At 42.2% G+C, this 23,124-nt stretch overlaps 2 protein-coding genes across 5 annotated transcripts in view; both read left to right on the plus strand.

Annotated features, from left to right (window-relative positions):
• Positions 1-8,395: 8,395 nt before the first annotated feature.
• On the plus strand, positions 8,396-9,371 carry LOC149983204 (uncharacterized; the record flags this gene model as incomplete). The annotated part of the gene is made up of 1 exon (XM_090236567.1): positions 8,396-9,371. A coding segment is annotated over one exon (720 nt), but the record flags the coding sequence as incomplete, so codon positions are not given.
• A 6,529-nt stretch (positions 9,372-15,900) lies between these two features.
• The window catches only part of LOC110522832 (ceramide transfer protein), a 62,337-nt gene continuing 55,113 nt past the window's right edge, over positions 15,901-23,124 (plus strand). For 2 of the 4 annotated variants that reach the window (XM_090234226.1, XM_090234227.1), the window contains exons 1-3: positions 15,927-16,251; positions 16,446-16,590; positions 17,864-17,998. In XM_090234226.1, the coding sequence (XP_090090352.1) occupies positions 16,474-16,590; positions 17,864-17,998 (252 nt within the window). In that variant the 5' untranslated portion in view covers positions 15,927-16,251; positions 16,446-16,473. Of the gene's footprint in view, positions 16,252-16,445; positions 16,591-17,863; positions 17,999-23,124 lie in introns of all 4 variants that reach the window. The other 2 variants (XM_036977086.2, XM_090234225.1) reach the window with 2 other exon arrangements.

Genomic DNA, 23,124 nt, shown 5'->3' on the forward strand with positions numbered 1-23,124 from the left:
ATTTAAATCTTTCCTTCTCTCTCCCCCAAACCAAACCCATCCCTCTCCACATCCCCTCCCTGTTTTCTCCCCTCATAACCCCACCCAAGCCAAGCTTGTCCCAACCTCCCGTCCTTACCCACCCAAGCTAAGCTTGTCCTAACCACCCGTCCTTACCCAAAAAAGCCAAGCTTGTCCTAACCACCCGTCCTTACACACCTAAGCCAAGCTTGTCCCATCCTTACCCACCCAAACCAAGCTTGTCCCGACCTCCCGTCCTTATTCACCCAAGCCAAGCTTGTCCCGACCTCCCGTCCTTATTCACCCAAGCCAAGCTTGTCCCGACCTCCCGTCCTTATTCACCCAAGCCAAGCTTCTCCCATTCTTACCCACCCAAACCAAGCTTGTCCCAACCTCCCATCTCTACCCACCCAAACCAAGCTTGTCCCGACCTCCCGTCCTTATTCACCCAAGCCAAGCTTCTCCCATCTCTACCCACCCAAACCAAGCTTGTCCCGACCTCCCGTCCTTATTCACCCAAGCCAAGCTTCTCCCAGCTTCTGTCCATTGGCATCGGCTACTTCTATCGTTATTTCAAAGAGAAGAATAGTTATTTGAGTAAAGTTGAGTATAGATTGTATTGCGGGGAGGGGGGAAAGGCTATTGTCTCAACTTATGATAAGCTGGTCACAGGCATCACTTTATGTAGCCTAGTGCGCTCATCGTTATTTCCTACATTGACCACTTCTCAAAGCAGGGGGCTCTCCTCCTTCAACTGGGAAGGTTTCTGGGGAGGTTTCTTGTAGCTTGATTAGGGCTTAATCGGCGCTTGTGAATTCCATCCTTTTCGTTCCCTTCCATACCCACAGCATTGCCAGGAAGCAGAGTTGAGATTTGATTCCTTTTCCCTCCAGTGACTGTCTGATTGGAATGCAATGCTTACGTTTTTTTCTCAACCTAGCAAACAGGTTCTGGATGAATCAAATGGACTGGCTGTGGATTTTGATCTCCTTTCCCCCCCTGTGTCTTCAGAATGTTGTTCTGAGATATGGCCTTTTCTTTGCAACTCTGCCTAGAAGGCCAGCATCCCTGGGTTGCCTCTTCACCGTTGACGTTGAGACTGGTGTTTAATGAAGCTGCCAGTTGAGGACTTGTGAGGCCGTCTGTTCGCATGGAATAGCCTTTATTTCTCAGAACAAGAATAGACTGATGAGTTTCAGAAGAAAGTCTTTGTTTCAAAGCCATTTTGAGCCTGTAATCGAACCCACAAATGCTGATGCTCCAGATACTCAACTAGTCTAAAGAAGCCCTGTTTTATTGCTTCTTTAATCAGAACAACAGTTTTCAGCTGTGCTAACTTAATTGCAAATGGGTTTTCTAATGAACAGTTAGCCTTTTAAAAAGATAAACTTTGATTAGCTATCACAACGTGCCATTAGAACACAGGAGTGATGATTGCTGATAAAGGGCCTCAGTATGCCTATGTAGGTATTCCATAAAAAATAAGACATTTCCAGCTACAATAGTTATTTACAACATTAACAACGTCTATACTGTATTTCTGATAAATTTGATGTTATTTTAATGGACAAAAAAATGGCTTTTCTTTCAAAAACAAGGACATTTCTAAGTGACCCCAAACTTTTGAACGTGATATAGTTCCACAGCTTGAAGATGACCATGCAAGGGTATTTAGAATTCTCCTGTTTCATGCCAATCCCATGGCATCGTTCCAGGTCCTTTGGTGCTGTATCCATGTGAAGTTCCTCTGAAATCAGCTTGACCACGTAGCTGGAAATGTCCCCTTTTTCCTCGTCTTCGGGAAAGGACAATTTCTCATGTTGTTTCGTCTCTGTTTTCTTGCTGGTCCAATTCATATTCTAAAGTTTGCAACTTTGTTTCCAGAAGACACATTTTGTTTTCTTGTTCATTCATACGCAAATATTTGCTAGATATAAAGTATTTGTAACATTCCCAAATTCCAAGAGAATTGTGAATATCATGATATTTAAAAATAACTCATACAACTCCTCTCTGAAGATAGTATCCCTCCGCCATGTGATGAGGCTGGTGGCAGTAGTTTGGTCCCCCTGCTGGCCTCCTCTGAGCTCAACCTAGTGCTTCCCTCTGACTCCTTCACACACAGACACCACTTTGTTCGGGCCTCTACTGATTATTCTACTGATTTAACCTTTCATTTATACCAGACAAATATCTTGAGGTTGAGAACTTATTTTTTGAGAGAGACCTGGCAAGAAACTGATGATAGTTTCTGCTTGCTAGACATAGGATGAGAGTTAGAATGGGAGATGTACCCTGATGCGGCCACTCTATTATGAGACTGAGGACAATACTTGCTGATTGCTACAACATTGAAAATATATAATTGGTTGTGAATATTGATGTGTTATTAATCACTGTTAATATAGCTTTCTTACCCTGTATCTCTCAGATAGTGATTCCCGCTCTGAGGCGGGTGGTAATGAAAGGGAGAGGAGGAGAGGAGAGGAAAATAAAAATGTGAGGAGAAGAAAATGAGAAGCAGGAATATTCAGCAGGTGTACCTACCTTCTCAAAACACACTGGCTTTACCAGCTCTTACCCACTAGGTGGCACCACATCCACCATCAAACAGGTAAGGGTCACTGGCTTGCCTCACAAATGACACCCTATTATTCCCCTTATAGTGCACTTTAAAGTAGATTATGCTAATTTAGGATTATTATGAGATTATTGTAAGACATTACAAGGGTACCATAGGTGCTCATGACAAGTCTTACGTTACTGTATTTTGATGCATATTTTGGCTGTACTGCTACAAGACTTAGACAGCAAATGAGGGATGCGTAAACTGGTGTGTATCTGTCATTAAAGTTGAATCGACTTAGTAAACGAGTTGTAGTGAAAATGTTCTCTCCTGGCTTGTTGTTTGGTGTCCGTTGGTGACAGAGAGTTCTGAGGACAGTCTGCTTGCAACACGGGTCCTTGTGACTCTGGGAGAGTCAAGGTCAGTCGTCTCCACAGCAACCTGAGGGTAACAGGGACGATCCGCCCTTCTGTAGCCCGTCCTGGTGGAATGCCACCGCCCCCTCTCTCAGGTACACTGTGACATCACCGATATACACTTTTCCTTTGACTGCATTCTATCTAATCTCTCACTCTTTCTCTATTCTTCTTTGTGTGTCTCTCTTTTACTCTGAATCAGCTGGCTGTCAGTCAAGCGGGGTTCAGCAGGTTTGGCCAATCAACACAGCCAATTCGGAACTCCTCCCACAACAACAGGATGCACACCTCTTCCCCACAAATACACACCATCAAAGCAGTGAAGTAAACACACACACATGCATGTACATAGCTCTGTACACAGGTTATGTAGCCTACACTATGCACCTCACATACAAACAAAAGTACTGCTATAACAACACAACAACGGCTTGTCATTTTGATAACTCTCAGATATCAGGAGTGTATTTGTAGTGTATAACTAGAAGTACATTTTTGTATTCAATAAATAATTTCCATCGCTATCGGGAAACCGGACCCTGACCCAGATTACCGGCTCAACATTTTCCTCTTCCTATAGCGGATTGCCGGGACCACATTTTACATTATTGAACAATGCTGTGGGCTGTTCGGCATTTATTTACACTTTGTTCAGTCATGTTACCTCATTGTCTAGCTAGCTAACAACCTGGTAAGTTTACCAATATATCAAACAAATGTGGGGACACCGAAAGAAAGGAAAAGGGAAAGCTGCTTCTTATTTTTCTTCTATGGTACTATGGCGGTCTGCAAACAATCATTATAGGTGCATGCCACCACCTACTGTACAGGTGGGAAACTATATATATATATAAAAAATCCATTTTAGGAATGGGGGGACGTCATCATTCAAAATACAAAAACAAATAGACATTAAAAACCCATCCCACTCCTTCAGTCACAGTCCAATTCAAGTCACATCCCTACACAGGCTGAGGCCTAAGGGTAGAACATCCTTTGACAGGATTTATTGCAATGCCTCGGCTGTAAACTCACTGAGTCCCAAAATGTGTTCTGCTGCACTCACTATGAATCCATTTTTCTATGATTTCTTCTCCGTTTGTGCTGTGCCGTTTATGGCCATTGCAATAAATGCTACATAGTCCATATTTTGAACATACCAGGATCCCTCAGCTGCCGGGGAACAGTCACTGGTGTAGGCTCTACTACCATTACTTCTGGTGTAGGCTCTACTAGCATTACTTCTGGTGTAGGCTCTACTAGCATTACTTCTGGTGTAGGCTCTACTAGCATTACTTCTGGTGTAGGCTCTACTAGCATTACTTCTGGTGTAGGCTCTACTAGCATTACTTCTTCAGCTCTTCTCACAGCCTTCAGGTAGGAGACACGCTGACAGCCCTTACTCTTGTCACCTCTGTCTCCTTCATCCTAACAGGGCAATCCGGAAATTCGTCGGGTGTTCATCACCACAATTACATTATCTAACCTCCCCTTGCATTCAATACTCTTCACGTCTACATACACTTGACATATGTCCAAATCTTTTGCATTTATGGCACTGAAGGGGTTTGCACGAAGGTTCTTACAGGTTATCTCATTTAGCCTAACTTTACATGAGAAGGGAGAGACTTCATCAAAGAACAAAAGTATGTATGAAGTTAATTTCTTCACTTCATCTACCTGAAGGGTCAGTCTACATGCACTGTCCACTTCACTTACTTCCTCAGGTATAACATCTGCACATATTTTATGCGCCACCCTTGATCAGGATTCAGTTCTATTACATTACACTTGAGTCATTGGACAAAGGCGTCTTCGCTTGCGGTATGGTTTCGGAAGCATAAGGACCTTATCTTTCATGTCAGCGAGAAATACTGTCATTTTCAAAAAACAAAAGGTTAAATTGATACACACCTTGATTGGGTAAGGGTTCTCAAACAGCCATATTTCCGTGTTACAGTGCTTGTGGAAGACAGAGTGGACTACCTGTGCTAATTAGCTAGCTGCGTCTACGAATACCTGTGTGTAAACAGAAGACAGACACCACAAACATATTGTCTCTGATTTGAAGATCCATACACAAAACATTTCACTCATATATCTTCTTGAGGCCCACTCCGCTCCGCAGCCCACTTCTTGTGACCCTCGCGGATGGCACTTCACCCAACACATCCATGACATTAATGGAGACTTCAAAAGGTTCTCCTAGGTTACATTGGTCCAAAACCCTCACTCCGACTAAAAACCAGTTTGAGTTTGCTATTTTACACCACAACTTTACTTCTCTTGTTTCCTTTCTTTTTGGCCATTGTAACCCACTCATTATCACTCTTCGGGTTCTCATCTTCACCCTACTCGCCAGCAGCTTCAAACAATACATCCATTTCCACCATCTTCGAAAAACCTTCCTTGGACACCACCTGCTGCATGGTGGGATAGAGGAACATCCTCTTCAGGAGATCAATGACCATAGCATAAATGACAGAGTACAGGTTTTGAAATAAATACTTCAACTATAAATTCATCAGAACTGTGCCGGGTGGAGATTATAACAGTACATGACCATTAAGGACAGATTGATCTCCAAGATGTTCATACGTACATAAATGACCAGCAGGGTCAAATAATAATCACAGTGGTTGTAGAGGGTGCAACAGGAGTAAATGTCACTTGGCTTTTCATAGCCGGGCATTCAGGGTTAAAATAGCAGGTGCGGTAGAGAGAGAGTGTTGAAAAAAGCAGGTCTGGGACAACATATACCCTATGCATCCACACTCATTCTCTCCCACCATCCTACACATATTCATCATCCCTCTCCCTGCTATTCATATACACAAACGCACACATCCACACACACGCACAATCATAGAACAGTTATTGACAAACATGCTATATTTAGCCCTTTGTCAATTTCACTGTCCATTGGCATCGGCTACTTCTATCATTATTTGAGTAAAGTTGAGTATAGATTGTATTGGGGGGAGGGGGAAAATGATATTGTCTCAACTTATGATAAGCTGGTCTCAGGCATCACTGAGCCTAGTGCGCTCATCGATATTTCCTACTTCGACCTCTTCTTAAAACAGGGGGCTCTCCTCCTTCAACTGGGAAGGTTTCTGGTGAGGTTTCTTGTAGCTTGATTAGGGCTTCATCTGCGCTTGTGAATTCCATCATTTTTGTTCCCTTCCATACCCACAGCATTGCCAGGAAGCAGAGTTGAGATTTGATTCCTTTTCCCTCCAGTGACTGATTGGAATGTAATGCTTTCTTTTTTTTCTCAGCCTAACAGAGAAAATGAATGGACTGGCTGTGGATTTTGACCTCCTTTTCCCCCTGTGCCTTCAGAATGTTGATGTCAACATAGGCCAGCATCCCTGTGGAACATTTCGACACCTTGTAGAGTCCATGCCCCAACGAATTTAGGATGTTCTGAGGGCAAAAGGTGGTGCGACTCGATATTAGGAAGGTGTTCTTAATGTTTTGTACACTCATTGTATAGTATAACCTGAATAGTGTTGAACTGCCCATAGAACTGTCATGAAGGACCAGGCAGTAGTGATGTGAAATAGCATTAATTTGCCTCTGAGAATAATGTGAGGAGAAAGTGATATCATTGTTGATAACAATAGCCCTTATGCACAGTCCATGATAGAACGTTCTAAACACACTTCCTATCGGTGTGGCAATTTCCGGTCAGTCTAGTTGTTATCGACGATATAACGTTACTTCCACTATGTCGCAGTTTTTTACTAGGTGTCTTTTGGACTTGCCTCAAATTAATATTAATGACGTACATCGAATTGTTAAATCAGCCTCCGAGACTCCTGCTAGCAAGAATGAAAAGGGGTTCAAGATGTGTATAGGAAGCTACATAGACAACTATGAAGATGAGTACCAAGTCAGTGACAGATATAACGTTAGCTAGATACAATCATTAGCTAGCTAATGTAACTATAGACTGTAGCTAGCTAGTTACTTGGTAAAATGATGTAACGTTGACAATCTACCTGAGAATGTGTGTATTTTCGTTAGCTTGGTTAAGTTATGCTTGCTAGCTAAAAATAACTGTTATTCATGTCTTCTACACAGTATCTAACAAAGATACTTTGACAGGGGAGATCACCGTGAGGGCTGCCTGTCACAGGTCGGTGAGGAAGAGTGACCGCACAGCATGAGAGTAGGGAAAGGTTATAGATAGCTAATTGGGACCTTGTTAAACATCTCCTGTGAGACACTGTCATCATGGTCAAAATGTGTTGGAGACAGTGTCAACGTTTAATCTTATCAGTAGATAGATATTAATGATGGGTCCCAATCCCAATTTAGAATTGCCCACTTACAGTGCCTTGCGAAAGTATTCGGCCCCCTTGAACTTTGCGACCTTTTGCCACATTTCAGGCTTCAAACATAAAGATATAAAACTGTATTATTTTGTGAAGAATCAACAACAAGTGGGACACAATCATGAATAAATTTGCACGCCCAATTTTTCAGTTTTTGATTTGTTAAAAAAGTTTGAAATATCCAATAAATGTCGTTCCACTTCATGATTGTGTCCCACTTGTTGTTGATTCTTCACAAAAAAATACAGTTTTATATCTTTATGTTTGAAGCCTGAAATGTGGCAAAAGGTCGCAAAGTTCAAGGGGGCCGAATACTTTCGCAAGGCACTGTAACAGGTTATTTGGTAAAGATCTGTTGATGCAGTGTTTGGTAATTGTGTTACTGAGACGCAATCTATTCCTGTATAGTTTAATGAGCCCCTAGTTAATAAGACTAGATACTACTATGTTTATTGTTATTTATGGGCCGCATCATTCTTGTTTCTCACTTCAGTCACTTCACAGATGGTGTTAAAGCACTCCATACCAGTGATAGTGGTCCAAAGCCACTGCTCCTATGTTGCAGGAAGTGCTCTGTGCAATCATCTGGTGGCCCTTCTTTATCAGACAGCGCACTACTCTCAACTAAACATTCCTGCTGCACCACCAGTTCACAGCTGCACAGACACAGAACAGTGTTGGCACAAGCCAAGAACACTTGTGAGTCTATCAAAATGCACCTGAAAAATATTCAGCCTATGTAGCAGTAAATCCTTGTTAATTAGGGTGTGAAACCAGGTCCGGTTGATGAGATAGAGTTCCGTAAATCTACTAACTCTTGTGCTGATGGAATAAGGTAAGTTGGAGGTTCCTAGAATGGAAACATTTTAGAAAACATTTTCTTGTGATTGTATCCAGATGATAATGACAAATGTTTGGGACAAAGACTGGGGTTAAATATATAATCTATAAATCTGTATATTTTAATTCATTTTATTTGAACTTTCGGGCTTGTGCTGTTTCTGATGTTAAGGTTTTAAAATGTTTTGCAGAAGTTCTCTCTACAAAGCACTCAATGGATACATGCCTGACATGGACCTTCTCGCGTCTCAGAAACGTATGCCAACTTTTCTCCACTTACTGCCCCTCTTGTGACAACAATGGAAATGTCAGCTGGCGTGCCCCTGGTTGAGTCCGCCTTTGGGCCAGTGCAAGCCGGCAGTGTTCTGTCCTATCAGCTTCCACAGCCAAAGACCCGTGAAATTGTGAAGATTGCCGATGCCACTTCTCCACCAATACTTCCATTAGATGGCTACAGGCTTCAGGCTTCCCAGTGTGCTTACGTCCTTAGCCATCAGGAGCAGTTCCACCTCAAGGCGTTAGAGACAACCTACGAGATGTCACACAAAGTCGAGGTTGCTACAAGGGAGCAGAGCAGCAGCCCAGAATGGCATCAGTTCAGGAAAATGAGAATAACATCCTCTCGTTTCCGAGAGGTTTGCCATGTCCAGGGAGAGACCTCAGCTGACCACCTAGCTGAGCGAATGTTCAAGGGATCTGGTATGCAGACCATGGAGATGAAGATACAGAATGGAGAGCTGAAGTTGAAGAGATCTCATGCTTACTACTGGCAGGTGCAAGGTCAAATCCTTCTCACAGGTTGTAGCTGGTGTGACTTTGTCATCTGTGCACAGGAGGATGTCCTAGTTGAAAGGATATATAAAGATCTACAGGTTTCAAAAACTATAAGAGAGAAGGTTGACCACTTTTATTTTTACCACTACTTGCAGAAGTGTCTATCTCACACCTGAATGGATCCCCTGCATGGGTGCCAAGTTTAGTGGTTTTATGAAAAATAAATATTGATGTTCTTGTGAAGAAATCTTCAGTAGAATAGATGTTTTAAAAAAATTTATTTCAGCAAATGTTCAACAGTTCAGTTAATCAATTACACATCTCTAACATTGTATTCAATCTTGCATTCTGGCTATTCTGTGTTTACTTGATTTCTTTCCCCCACCCCTGTTACTCATTGCCTAATTAAAGCCAATACAAGCTCCACACAAATGATTGATACATGTCGTAGATAAAGAAATTATTATTTTGCTGCTAGCAAATAAACACATGTACATTTACACTGGCTTGGCCCATGCTCTGGACCGGATCAGAGATGGCACAGTCCATAGGCAGCGCACCTTGTTCTTCATCCCCCTCAGTCGGAGCAGGAGGGTTTCAGTCTTTCTTTCCCAAACACCATGTCTCTTTTGAATGTGCCAGTTCCACGCGAAGACAGTAGGAACACCTCTTTTTAGGTATTGTCGCCCCCCTAATTTTTCCCTCAACAAACTCACTTTTGACTAAATGTGTACTACACACCTTTGTGTGTTTGGTGACAGCAAAGTTGTCACGACGTACTGCCACCAACCACCTTTTTCTGAGCTCTACATCACCCGGGAAACGATGGAAGCTCACAATACCAATACATTTGGAAGAAACTGAACACAGAGGCACTGAACAATGTTCATTAGCACCTCCTTCGCGGGGCTGTAATTTAAACGTTGTCATTGCGAACTATTTCAGTCAGAAATGCATTGACGATAGCTATTAAACTAATGATAAAAACAATAGCGGAAGTAAATTAGAACGTTGGAGGCGGTATAATGCATAGAGCCTATTGGGTTAATCTCACTGAGAGTTTCCAACCTTACTGAAAAAGTCCTGAGTACTCACATTAAACAGAAGCAATACCACCATCCATGCATTCAGACTTTTACTTCTGGCGAATTACATAATTTCATCGTATCATAAAAACAAATGTGGTCGTGCAGCTATTTCTACAGAACAACACTATAAACACATTAGTGGGACAGAGCTGAATCAGTAGAAAAGAGCTGCGGTTTGGATGAGAATATTGGGAATCAATCTAGAGTTGCTTTGTCCAGTAACACTCAGAGCAGACTGGAGGACAAAAAGGAATTGATTCCACCAGTCAGCAGGGTGTCAAAGAGGAGAGACCCTTTACCACTGAAAAAATACAACCATTTCTCTCTTGCTCTCTCTGGCCCCCAAGGAACTCAGTCCGGATTTAAATTTACTCTTGAAAGTTGTAATAGTAGAATGCACAAGTTGCAATTTCAAAATTGAGTAGTGCATCATCAGTTCCTATTGTCATGTTAGTCATTACATACCTTCGAGAGCTATTTATAACTGTCAAGATCAACTAGCCATGTCAGCTAAAAAAATCCAGAATATTTAGTTTTTTTAGCACACACACACACCTGTCCCTCTATGCTCACCTCGCTCCCCAGGGAAATTCTGTACTTGTCTGCTGTCTGACCAACCGTCCACTCTGTTTGTCTTGTCACCTGTTCATTGCCAACGCTGGCAGAAGTTGAATAAAGTGTTTATGTGTGTGTGTGTGTCTGTGATGAGGATGAATGAGGACGACAGACAGAGCCTGCCATCATCAGCAAACAGAGAGAGACATGGGGAGAGAGGTAAACACGGGGCCTGAAAACTGCAGGAGCAAGAGGGGGAAGGGGTAGGTTGCTGACGATGGGGTTATTGTAGGTTGCTGTATTGACCTTTGGGTCAAATAAAATGTAGATGATCAATCGAGAATTTAAGGAAAGGGAATTTCCCCTTATTTTAAATAGAAATTAGGCAGATCATGGCATAAAATGGATTATGTAGCTAAACCATTTGCATTATCAGATAGGATATGGAAGATCATCTGTACCAGTACTGTAGCTAAATGAAGCTATAAATGAAAATGAGAAGAACATTTGAAGTGCTCTTATTCACTGTGGTCTGTCAGGGTTTGGCTGTAAATAAGAATGTGTTCTTATCTGACTTGCCAAGTTAAATAAAGGTTACATGAAGAAGAAATACATGTAAACATAGGTTATCCCAACTGTTTCGTACAAACACACACAGTGCAGCAAGATTTTAATGCGTCCCTCTCAGTCTTGCCAGGTCAGTCAGCTCAGTGACATCATCCTGTCAGTGTGCCTATACAGCTGCCACAGCTGTTGTACCTTACTGAGCTCCAAAAATACACACACACATACACTGGGCTCAACAGCCATCAAATGAGGAATATGCCATATGAGCAAGATGTGATTGAATCAACCTGCTGTCTCTTGACTCCCAGCCGTTGACTCACATCCCTTAACTGAAAACAATTCCAGGGAGTCCAGGCTGTTTTACATCTCATGGTGATTGAATCAGATCCTTAATCTCATCCACTCTAATATTAAACAACAGGCCATTTGCAAGCACTCCCTTTGGCTCTGCTATCAGCATAATGAGATGTGGAAAGATTTTGGGGAGGATTTGTAGTGGCAAAACAACTAGAGCTGACCTCAAAATTTGAGGTGAGATGATGTGTTACTCTTCAACTCTTTAACTGTGGACTGAAAATTGGTTTTGGATTGCACACATACATGCTGGCCTGCATTCTCTCTCTCTTTCTCTCTATCTCCCCCTCCCTCTCGGCAGTGGTGTAAAGTACTTAATAAAAATACTTTAAAGTACTCCTTAAGTATCTTTTTGGGGTAACTGTACTTTAATATTTACATTTTGGACAACTTTTACTTTTACTTCGCTACATTTTTAAAGAAAATAATGTTCCTTTTACTCCGCACATTTTCACTGACACCAAAAAGTACAGGAAAATGGTCAAATTCATGCACGTATCAATAATACATCCCTTAGCATCCCTACTGCCTCTGATCTGATGGACTCACTAAACATACATGCTTTGTTTGTAAATGATGTCTGAGTGTTGGAGTGTGCCGCTGGCAATTCCTAAAGAAAAAATAAAATGGTGCCGTCTTGTTTGCTTAATATAAATCATTTTTAATTATTAATACATTTATTTTAAGCATATTTTAGCCATTACATTTATTTTTTATATTTAAGTATATTTCAAACCAAATACTTTTAGACTTTTACTCAAGTAGTATTTTACTGGGTGACTTTCACTTTTACTTGAGTCATTTTCTATTAAGTGATCTTCATTTTTACTCAAGTATGACAATTGGGTACTTTTTCCACCACTGTCTCTCCCACTCTCTAAAGACTAGAGCAAATCCTGGCCCCTGAGAGCCTCAGTAGTAACATATGCTCCCAGTAAGCAGACAGACAGGCTGAGCCTCTAAAGGCTGACTAATAGGAAGGAATGGAGCTAATTATATTGGCCTACAACTGTACATGCTGAAATATAGGTATATTTGTGTATTGTCTAGCCTGTTTTTGCCAGGGTGCAGGGGTTTGCCAACTGCACAAGCATTTTGAATCCCCATGCAATGCCCTTAGATAATGTCCTCATATACTGTCTCTATATACAGCAATGTTTTCATACACCTCTGAGAGGAAACCTGTATTTGACTGGGTAATCTAAAGAGGAAGTTAGGAGTGACCCAGCAACACAATGTAAGCCTCCAACTACAGTATACAGATGTACACGGGCAGTCCCAAATCCAGACACATTAATTTCATCCTCCCTCCCCATTCAGAGTTTGTTTACTTGCTGACATTGGCACTTTGATTTGATTTGCCTAACATTGCTAACATTGGTTCAGTAATCTCCCTGAGTGAGACCCAAATAATTGTGTTCCCACATAAAGGCAAAAGTTTTGGCTGAGTGAGCTAATAACTGGTTGGTCACAGTCACCCTTAGCTCTGGACCTTGCACAAACTCTAACATTGCTAAATAATGCTAAGCTATGCCCGGAATCCACAGAGCTGAACTTAATCTGCTGCTTGGAGGGAAGAGGGCTGGTATTGTTGTTCGGTTAACATAGGTGTGTGTGTGTGTGTGTGTGTGTGTGTGTGCGTGCGTGCGTATATTCAACTAATGGATGGAGGTCTTGTGGTTTACTATCATGGGTCTCATGACCACACTGATCTCCAAGTCAGAGCCATAGAACCCATGACTCCGCCACGTGGTGACCCGCTAGTAGAGGAGAGGTTTTCCCTTAGGCTCAGATCTAGGATCAGTTTACCCTTGCTAAATACCCATTTTAAATCCACAAAACTGACATAGATAAGTGTTTACAGGTAATTTAAACACAAACACATACACACACACTGAAGCTTGAATGCCTACCACTGTGACACAGATACAGTGCATTCGGAAAGTATTCAGACCCCTTGACTTTTTCCACATTTTGTTACATTACAGCTTTATTCTAAAATGTATAAAATATTTTTTTTCCTTCATCAATCTACACACAATACCCCGTAATGACAAAGCGGAAACAGGTTTTTAGAAATGTTTTCAAATTGATAAAAAACAAAAAACAGAAATACCTTATTTACATAAGTATTCAGACCCTTTGCTGTGAGACTCGAAATTGAGCTCAGGTACATCCTGTTTCCATTGGTCATCCTTGAGATGTTTCTACAACTTGATTGGAGTCTACCTGTGGTAAATTCAATTGATTGGACATGATTTGAAAAGGCACACACACACCTGTCTAAAAAAGGTCCCACAGTTGTCAGAGCAAAAACCAAGCCATGAGGTCGAAGGAATTGTCCGTAGAGCTCCAATACAGGATTGTGTCAAGACACAGACCTGGGGAAGGTTACCAACAAATTTCTTCAGCATTGAAGTTCCACAAGAACACAGTGGCCTCCATCATTCTTAAATGGAGGTAGTTTGGAACCACCAAGTCTCTTCCTAGAGCTGGCAGCCCGGCCTATACTAAGCAATCGGGGGAGAAGGGCCTTGGTCATGGAGGTGACCAACAACCCGATGGAATCTCTGACAGAGCTCCAATGTACCACTGTGGAGATGGGAGAACTTTACAGAAGGACAACCATCTCTGCAGCACTCCAGCAATCAGGCTTTATACTAGAGTGGCCAGATGGAAGTCACTCTTCAGTAAAAGACACATGACAGCCCGCTTTTATTTGTCAAAAGGCACCTAAAGGATTCTCAAACCATGAGAAACAAGATTATCTGGTCTGATAAAACCAAGATTGAACTCTTTGGCCTGAATGCCAAGCATTGCGTCTGTAGGAAACCTGGCACCATCCCTACGGTTATGCATGGTGGTGGCAGCATTATGCTGTGGAGAGGTTTTTCAGCTGACGGGACTGGGAGACTAGTCGGGATTGAGGGAAAGATGAACGGAGCAAAGTACAGCGAGATTCTTGATGAAAATGTGCTCCAGAGCGCTCAGGACATCAGACTGGGGCAAAGGTTCACCTTCCAACATGATAATGCACGGCCCCATGTCGCAAGGATCTGTACACAATTCCTGGAAGCTTAAAATGTCCCAGTTCTTCCATACTCACCAGACGTCACCCATTGAGCATGTTTGGGATGCTCTGGATTGACGTGTACGACAGTGTGTTCCAGTTCTCGCCAATATCCAGCAACTTTGCACAGTCATTGAAGAGGAGTGGGACAATATTCCACAGGCCACAATCAACACTCAGATCAGCTGTATGCGAAGGAGATGTGTCGCGCTGCACACTAGATACTGACTGGTTTTCTGATCCACGCCCTTAACTTTTTTTTTAAAGGTATCTGTGACCAACAGATGCATACCTGTATTCCCAGTCATGTGACAGCCTTAAATCAGGGCCTAATGAATTTATTTCAATTTACAGATTTCTTTATATGAACTGTATCTCAGTAAAATCTTTGAAATTGCTATATGTTGCATTTATATTTTTGTTCAGGGTACATACTGTACCTACCTCAATTACCTTGTTCCCCTGCTCATCGACTCGGTACTGGTACCCTGTGTATGTATATATTGTGTATCTATTGTTACTTTTATTATTGCATGGTTAACTTTTCTATTATTTATCTATTTTCTTTCTCTGCATTGTTGGAAAGGGCCCGCCAGTAAGCTTTTCAATGTTAGTCTACATCTGTTGTTTACGAAGCATGTGACAAATACTATTTTATTTTATTTGTGTAGGCCACCAAATGGATTAGGACTGGAGGAGAGGGGGGAATGAGGAATATCACACAGGCGTGTGTGACAGGAAGAGCCGCTCAGCTGAGCATGGAATATCACATGACTGTGACTTATACTTAAAGCTCTGGCTTTCCTGTGAGTCAGAGCATGTGACCTTACCAATATGACTGGTAGAGCGAGGGAGGGAGGGAAGGCAGGGACCGAGAAGGAGGGGGTGTGCTAAAAAGATAAAAGAACTTGGGATTTTAGTGGGCTTTGGTTATGTCATTGACGCTTAGAGAGAGGGCTTTAAGAATTGAGTCAGGGATGTTGTTGGTGTGTGTGTGTGTGTGTGTGTGTGTGTGTGTGTGTGTGTGTGTGAATGGCACTCCTGGGCCCACATAAATCACTGATTTCCCACTCATGACACAGTGTCTGTTTTATATGAAAACACAGGTATTATACATTTAGGTGTAGTTTTCCTCAATGGTACTGTTCTAATGGGTTGTTATTGAAACACAAACACACTAATACACTGGAATCAGTAAATGTTGGTGTACTGTTCCTTACAGACTATGCCATCAGTGATCTCATGTCAGTGAGAAAGAATGTAATGTAATCATTGATATGACCTGCCATGCCATGCTACTTAATGCATATGTCGTACTACTTACTGTATATGTAGGAGGGGTTTACTTGTTTTTTGGGGGAATGGATTTAGTGACGTCACCCGAGCAGCCAGCGCCCCTTACAAGCGCGAATATGGCGTAGCTGATATAAATATGTTTTCGTCATAGTAAATACTACATTTTATTACCTTTACCAAGTTAGTTAGTAGTGTGATACTCGTTATTTCAACTAGCTGCTAGTGTTTTGAGTATTTCAAGCTGGATGGAAGGTTTGCCGCTAGAAGAAAAAATAAAGGGGCGGGTGCGAGTCATTCCTTGCTAGTTCCTACCTGACTAGCCAGTCTGCTATCGTTATAGCTTATCTAACGTTACAGGCTAGTGACACAGACAGTCCTCCAGGTGAAGTCAATTTAGACAAACACTAGCTAATAATGATAATAATTTTAGGACATAGCTAAGACATTTTATAGTTAACGTCGTTAGATGTGGCTAGTGACGTTAGATGTGTAACAGTTATTTCTTAACGCTATTTTATTGCGCTCTGTAATTTAAAAAAAAACTTTCTGTAGTTAACGTTAGTTGTATTCATTTAGCTTCCTAGCTAGCTAGACAACACCAACAATGTCGGATAACCAGAGCTGGAATTCTTCGGGTTCCGATGAGGATTTGGAGACCGCGGAATCGGGAGTCGGACAGCCTGTTGTTGGAATCGCTGAGTACAGTGGAATCCTCAGCAAGGTAACGTTAACTGATCTGACGTCAAACCTGACTTTAGTTCATTAGCTAGCTAACTTTAACTACCGTAGCTAGCTAGCTCTGGGTGGTTGAGATGGGTAGCTAGAGACAGCTAGCTAGCCAAATGCAGGGCTCTACAGTGCGACCATTTTACTCGCATATGCGCCTACCTATTTTACTGTGCGACCCGTAATTATTGTTTAGGTGCGCCTAGAAACAAATTAAGATTGTAACTTTATTACCTTTGTGCTCCTAAATGTTTTGTGTGCGCCTACATGTATGTGCATGTATATTCCCAATGTATGTGCTCCAAGTATAAAAGGTTAGGGTAGAGCCCCGATCTGGCTATACACCGCAATTACGCTATGTATATTATTAGCCCAAAATATACATAGCCTATAAGCCAACTGTAGTGATATGGACTAATTAAACGATAGTGTTGGTTGACAAAGTGTCAGTCCTGCTGTTGTGAACAAGAACCAAAGCGCGCTAGCTATTGTTTAGTTTTTTTTTGGTAAATGGTTTTACATTTCAAACTAGCTTGCCAAACAAAGGTAACCAAACCAGGCACACGAACTGTCTGGCTGACAGCTGACCCATCTTAACTCGACCGTGGCTTCTGGTTGGGGGTTTCTGAAAGCCTTTAATAAAACGGTAGTTCGCTAACGTTAGGCATTAGCAAGCATATAACATTATCTATGTAAGCATCTAGTTGAAAGCTGTGTGGGTTGCCATTCTAAAGTCTGTCTGACCATAGAAATAGAATGATCATTCTATTTATGTGGCCAGAATGGCCAACCCCCAAACAGGTTGAGAATATTGCACGTCATAATCATGCTAAACTCACCTGCGTTGTCTGATAAATTAGTTTTAGATGGATGAATGGGTTTTTTCTTTACGTAGTTAACTGTTTCATACAATCTTGTGAGTGCTTGCTTGCCACAGATTATTACATCCGATTAATGCCACCGTAGAATATTGCATCAAAACAGTAGTCAACAAATGGATATGAATTTAGAAGTTAAATTAATCATATGATTCTACCTTCCTAGTGTTTCATCAACTATCCATTGTGTGATTGAATTTGGTTGTTGACATCCAATCTAAGTGTCTCATTTAGCCTTTTCAGACTGCAGTGGCCAACTTGTGCCAACAATGTGTCGTTACATAGGCCAAAAAAGGTATTGTGTTCGACTATCGTGCGCATCCTCGTTATAGCATGACCACATTGTGAATTCCTCCCTCCCTCATAGCTAAGTAACTTTTTAATTTGCAGTGGACCAACTACATCCACGGCTGGCAGGATCGCTGGGTGGTTCTGAAGAACAACACTCTGAGCTACTACAAGTCTCAAGACGAGAGAGAGTTTGGCTGCAGAGGGTCCCTGTGTCTCAGCAAGGCTGTCATCACTGTGAGTAGACTGCACAATACTATAGAGTAGACTACTATACTATGTTACTGTACTACTTTATAGATGCTTATAGGGCCAATCAGCAGTATAAATATTAACAAAGCAGTCTCCTCGCCACTGTTTTGGCAAAAAGCTGAGTGATGGGGCTGGAGAAATGTAACCACTCTAAGTTCATAGACAGAGCTATGGATGCAGGTACTGACCATCCATGATATCAACCAAAACGTAAGATGAGGAAGGGTTCCTGTGTGTTAGAAACACCCAACTTCAAACCTACAACACAGTGTCTTGTCTTGGTGCCCTGCCAATATCAAGATCCATCACATACTTCTGAGCTCTTATTGATTTCTGACTCCAGTTGAGAACCAGTTGACTGAATGGATATGTGAATGATCTGGAAGTGGTATTTTATTGACAGTGTAACAAGCTAGAGAGGGATAACCTATTGACATGGATATCCATTTAATATTAACTCTGAGAGGTGCATTGGATCTAAAATGTGCACTCCTTATAAGCAACTGAGAAATGAGAGTTGAGTGCATGATACTGTTTGCATTTAAAAACAACACAGAACTCCTGATTTAGACTTATTGCTGGAGGGTAAGTAGCTCCTCAGGTGACTGCTGGTTTTAACACAACACTCTTATCTAGGGATCAACTTAGGCTCTACTCAGCCCTACTCAGATCCTTTCACAATGCATCTATCCATCAGTCTCTCCAGGATTCTGCGATGGTAATTTTGTTTGCAAAATCAACAATTCCCTGCATGTTATGTGAGGGCCTGCAAATTTGGCCATTCACTGTACTATTTTTGCATAAAAATGTCAAATCGTTGAAATGTTATCACATAAAACTGACCCATTGCCGCAGTACAAAAAGAGGGGCTGCTTTTTCAACCCATCACCGCACAAATATGGTTCAATAAAGCGACACGTCAACAAACATTTTCCATTGTCAGTGCATTTTTGTGACAAAATCACAACACATACTGCCATGTACGATGTCAGAATTGCTGCAGCAAAATCAACCGTTTTGCCCACAAATATCACAAAAAATCCGTACATAATCCTGGAGAGGCTGGTCCTTCCTTCCTTTTACCTTTATTTAACCAGGCAAGTCAGTTAAGAGCAAATTCTTATTTTCAATGACTGCCTAGGAACAGTGGGTTAACTGCCTGTTCAGGGGCAGAACGACAGATTTGTACCTTGTCAGCTCGGGGGTTGGACTCTAACCACTAGGCTATCCTGCCGCTCCTTGAAGTAACCACTGATCTAACAGCTGTCACCTAACCTTGATCCTTATACTATCATAGATTTGACCAGTCCAATTATGTCATTCACTGATAACAAGGAGGATAATGACATGAATGACAAATGTTGGGTTCAAAGGTCAGGTTCTCATGGTAACTGCTATATACAGTGCCCTAGGAAAACATTCAGACCCCTTGACTTTTTCCACATTTTTGCTCATTTATAATATTGTTTTTAAATATCAAATTTACATAATTATTCAGACCCTTTACTCAGTACTTTGTTGAAGCACCTTTTGGCAGCGATTACAGCCTTCAGTCTTCTTGGGTATGACGCTACAAGCTTGGCATACCTGTATTTGGGGAGTTTCTCCCATTCTTCTCTGTAGATCCTCTCAAACTCTGTCAGGTTGGATGGGGAGCTTCGCTGCACAGATATTTTCAGGTCTCTCCAGAGATATTCTATCAGGTTCAAGTCAGGGCTCTGGCTGAGCCGCTCAAGGACATTCATATACTTGCCCTGAAGCCACTCCTGCGTTGTCTTGGCTTTGAGACTTGTGCATGAAGCTGCTCCCCAATATACCACAAGGGCTAGCCGGCTGCAACGAGCTGTAAGCGAGAGTATGCAAGCAACTGGTAAGCAAGCATGCAACTTACCTCTCTCTACCTTGGCACTACTGCACTAGACTCGTCACATGCACCCTGCGGTTGCCTGTGTGTGTGTGTCTATATATATATACATACACACACACACACACACACACACACACACACACACACACAGCGGGATGAATGAGTGACCTGTTCCCAGGCTGGTCAGAATTGTCAACCTATTCAGTCTGTATTTATTCAGCTTCATCAATTCTCTACCGCTGTAAATATGAACTTCCACTGTAATGTTGGCCATGTTCCAGACCTGGGGAGTGTACTTTCCATAACTGAAGCTTCCATGGCTTTGATCATAAACAATCATCAAAAACAACCATAGGATGATTAAATGCCCCTGGCTCAGACACAATCTGATTAGAATGTCAAATGAGACACACCCACACACTAGCCAGGCGGTGGAGAATGGTTTGCAGTCAGGAGTCATGAGGAAGGACAATTGGGTTCCAAGTTCTTGTGACTGGATTGAATACTATCTACTGCTCTTCAATTGAACAGATTGCCTTTAGTCTGGAATGAAGACCCCCCCCCCCCCCCCCCCCCCACACGCACACACACACACTTTATCTCTTACTCATTCTATTGTTTCACTCAGTCTCCCTCCCTCTCTCTGTATGTCTATCCCTTTCTGTATGTCTCTATATACAGTGGGGCAAAAAAGTATTTAATCAGCCACCAATTGTGCAAGTTCTCCCACTTAAAAAGATGAGAGGCCTGTAATTTTCATTATAGGTACACTTCAACTATGACAGACAAAATGAGGAAAAAAATCTAGAAAATCACATTTGTAGGATTTTTAATGAATTTATTTGCAAATTATGGTGAAAATTAAGTATTTGGTCACCTACAAACAAGCAAGATTTCTGGCTCTCACAGACCTGTAACTTCTTCTTTAAGAGGCTCCTCTGTCCTCCACTCGTTACCTGTATTAATGGCACCTGTTTGAACTTGTTATCAGTATAAAAGACACATGTCCACAACCTCAAACAGTCACACTCCAAACTCCACTATGGCCAAGACCAAAGAGCTGTCAAAGGACACCAGAAACAAAATTGTAGACATGCACCAGGCTGGGAAGACTGAATCTGCAATAGGTAAGCAGCTTGGTTTGAAGAAATCAACTGTGGGAGAAATTATTAGGAAATGGAAGACATACAAGACCACTGATAATCTCCCTTGATCTGGGGCTCCACGCAAGATCTCACCACGTGGGGTCAAAATTATCACAAGAATGGTGAGCAAAAATCCCAGAACCATCTAGTGAATGACCTGCAGAGAGCTGGGACCAAAGTAACAGAGCCCACCATCAGTAACACACTACGCCGCCAGGGACTCAAATCCTGCAGTGCCAGACGTGTCCCCCTGCTTAAGCCAGTACATGTCCAGGCCCGTCTGAAGTTTGATAGAGAGCATTTGGATGATCCAGAAGAAGATTGGGAGAAAGTCATATGGTCAGATGAAACCAAAAAGTTATATTTTGGTTAAAACTCAACTCGTTGTGTTTGGAGGACAACGAATGCTGAGTTGCATCCAAAGAACACCATACCTACTGTGAAGCATGGGGGTGGAAACATCATGCTTTGGGGCTCTTTTTCTGCAAAGGGACCAGGACGACTGATCCGTGTAAAGAAAAGGATGAATGGGGCCATGTATCGTGAGATTTTGAGTGAAAACCTTCCATCAGCAAGGGCATTGAAGATGAAACGTGGCTGGGTCTTTCAGCATGACAATGATCCCAAACACACCGCCCGGGCAACGAAGGAGTGGCTTCGTAAGAAGCATTTCAAGGTCCTGGAGTGGCCTAGCCAGTCTCCCGATCTCAACCCCATAGAAAATCTTTGGAGGCAGTTGAAAGTCCGTGTTGCCCAGCAACAGCCCCAAAACATCACTGCTCTAGAGGAGATCTACATGGAGGAATGGGCCAAAATACCAGCAACAGTGTGTGAAAACCTTGTGAAGACTTACAGAGTTTTCTGTATGACCCTCTGTCATTGCCAACAAAGGGTGTATATAACAAAGTATTGAGAAACTTTTGTTATTGACCAAATACTTATTTTCCACCATAATTTGCAAATAAATTCATTAAAAATCCTACAATGTGATTTTCTGGGGGTTTTTTTCTCATTTTGTCTGTCATTTTAAGTGGGAGAACTTGCACAATTGGTGGCTGACTAAATACTTTTTTGCCCCACTGTGTATATTAATATCAGCCTTTGCATGTGAGTGTGCATGTGGCTCTGTCATACTCTACAACTCCTCTTGTATTGAAGACTCCCAAATAAGGTTTACACTCCTCTGTTAGTGTGTCTCTCTCTGAAGTGGAAGAGGGGTCTGCTGCTTCCCTGAGGCTGTTTCGGCAGGCAAAATATACACACGCATCGTCAAGTCTCCATTGCTCAGTGATCACCAGTCAGGTTAGAACATGCAGGTGGCTTTACTTCCTTGTCAGTGTTAACAGACATGTTGTCATGTCACAGCAAGACAGAGGAAGGTGTGTATGTGAGGTCACAGGGTTACGCTTAAGCTCATAGCACCTTGAGCAGTGTGTCCCCGTCCGTCCGTACCCTGAGGGAAGCAGAGAAAACAGAGGAAGACCGAGAAAGAAACGACCCAGGGAAAGAGAGCTAGAAACTCAGAGAGACTCTGCCTCTTCTGAGCCAGATGGGGCTAACGATGCTTTAAACCCCTGCTCTGTCTTTCTGTCTGCAGTCTCTGCTGCTGCTCTGCAGCCATTCAGCTGATTTGGTGGGAAATTAACCGCAGAGGTCTCGCTTTTATTCCCTCCCTCTGGGGGTGTGTGTATGTGTGGTCTGTGGTAAATCCGAAGCTCAAGCCAGTGTATCGGTTGAGTGGTCAAATAGCACAGATCCTTGTCGATCTGCAGCATGGGCATTTCCTCTCTAATTCATTCTTTCTCTGTGTGTGGATTTAGACTTTCAGCTGAATGCTTTTAAAATGTGACTGCTCAAAGCATAAACACAACTGAACAGAAGGGGGACGTGTGTGTCCGTGTGTGGGTCAACCAGTTTGTGAAAGAGAATAAAGCCTGCTGTCCTGGCTACACACAAACAGGTCGTCCACCAGACAGTGGGACTGATGTTTTAAAGAAGGTGCATGTCCTATTGTCACTCTGGCTTTTCATAGCAGTACTAGAAAAGAGGCTTGGGAGATATACTGTATTTCAAAATAATATTTTCTTTGCGTGGGTTGG

The sequence above is a fragment of the Oncorhynchus mykiss genome, chromosome 5, assembly GCF_057628025.1.
Source record: "Oncorhynchus mykiss isolate SJ-2025 chromosome 5, ASM5762802v1, whole genome shotgun sequence".
Classification (NCBI taxonomy): Eukaryota; Metazoa; Chordata; class Actinopteri; order Salmoniformes; family Salmonidae; genus Oncorhynchus; species Oncorhynchus mykiss.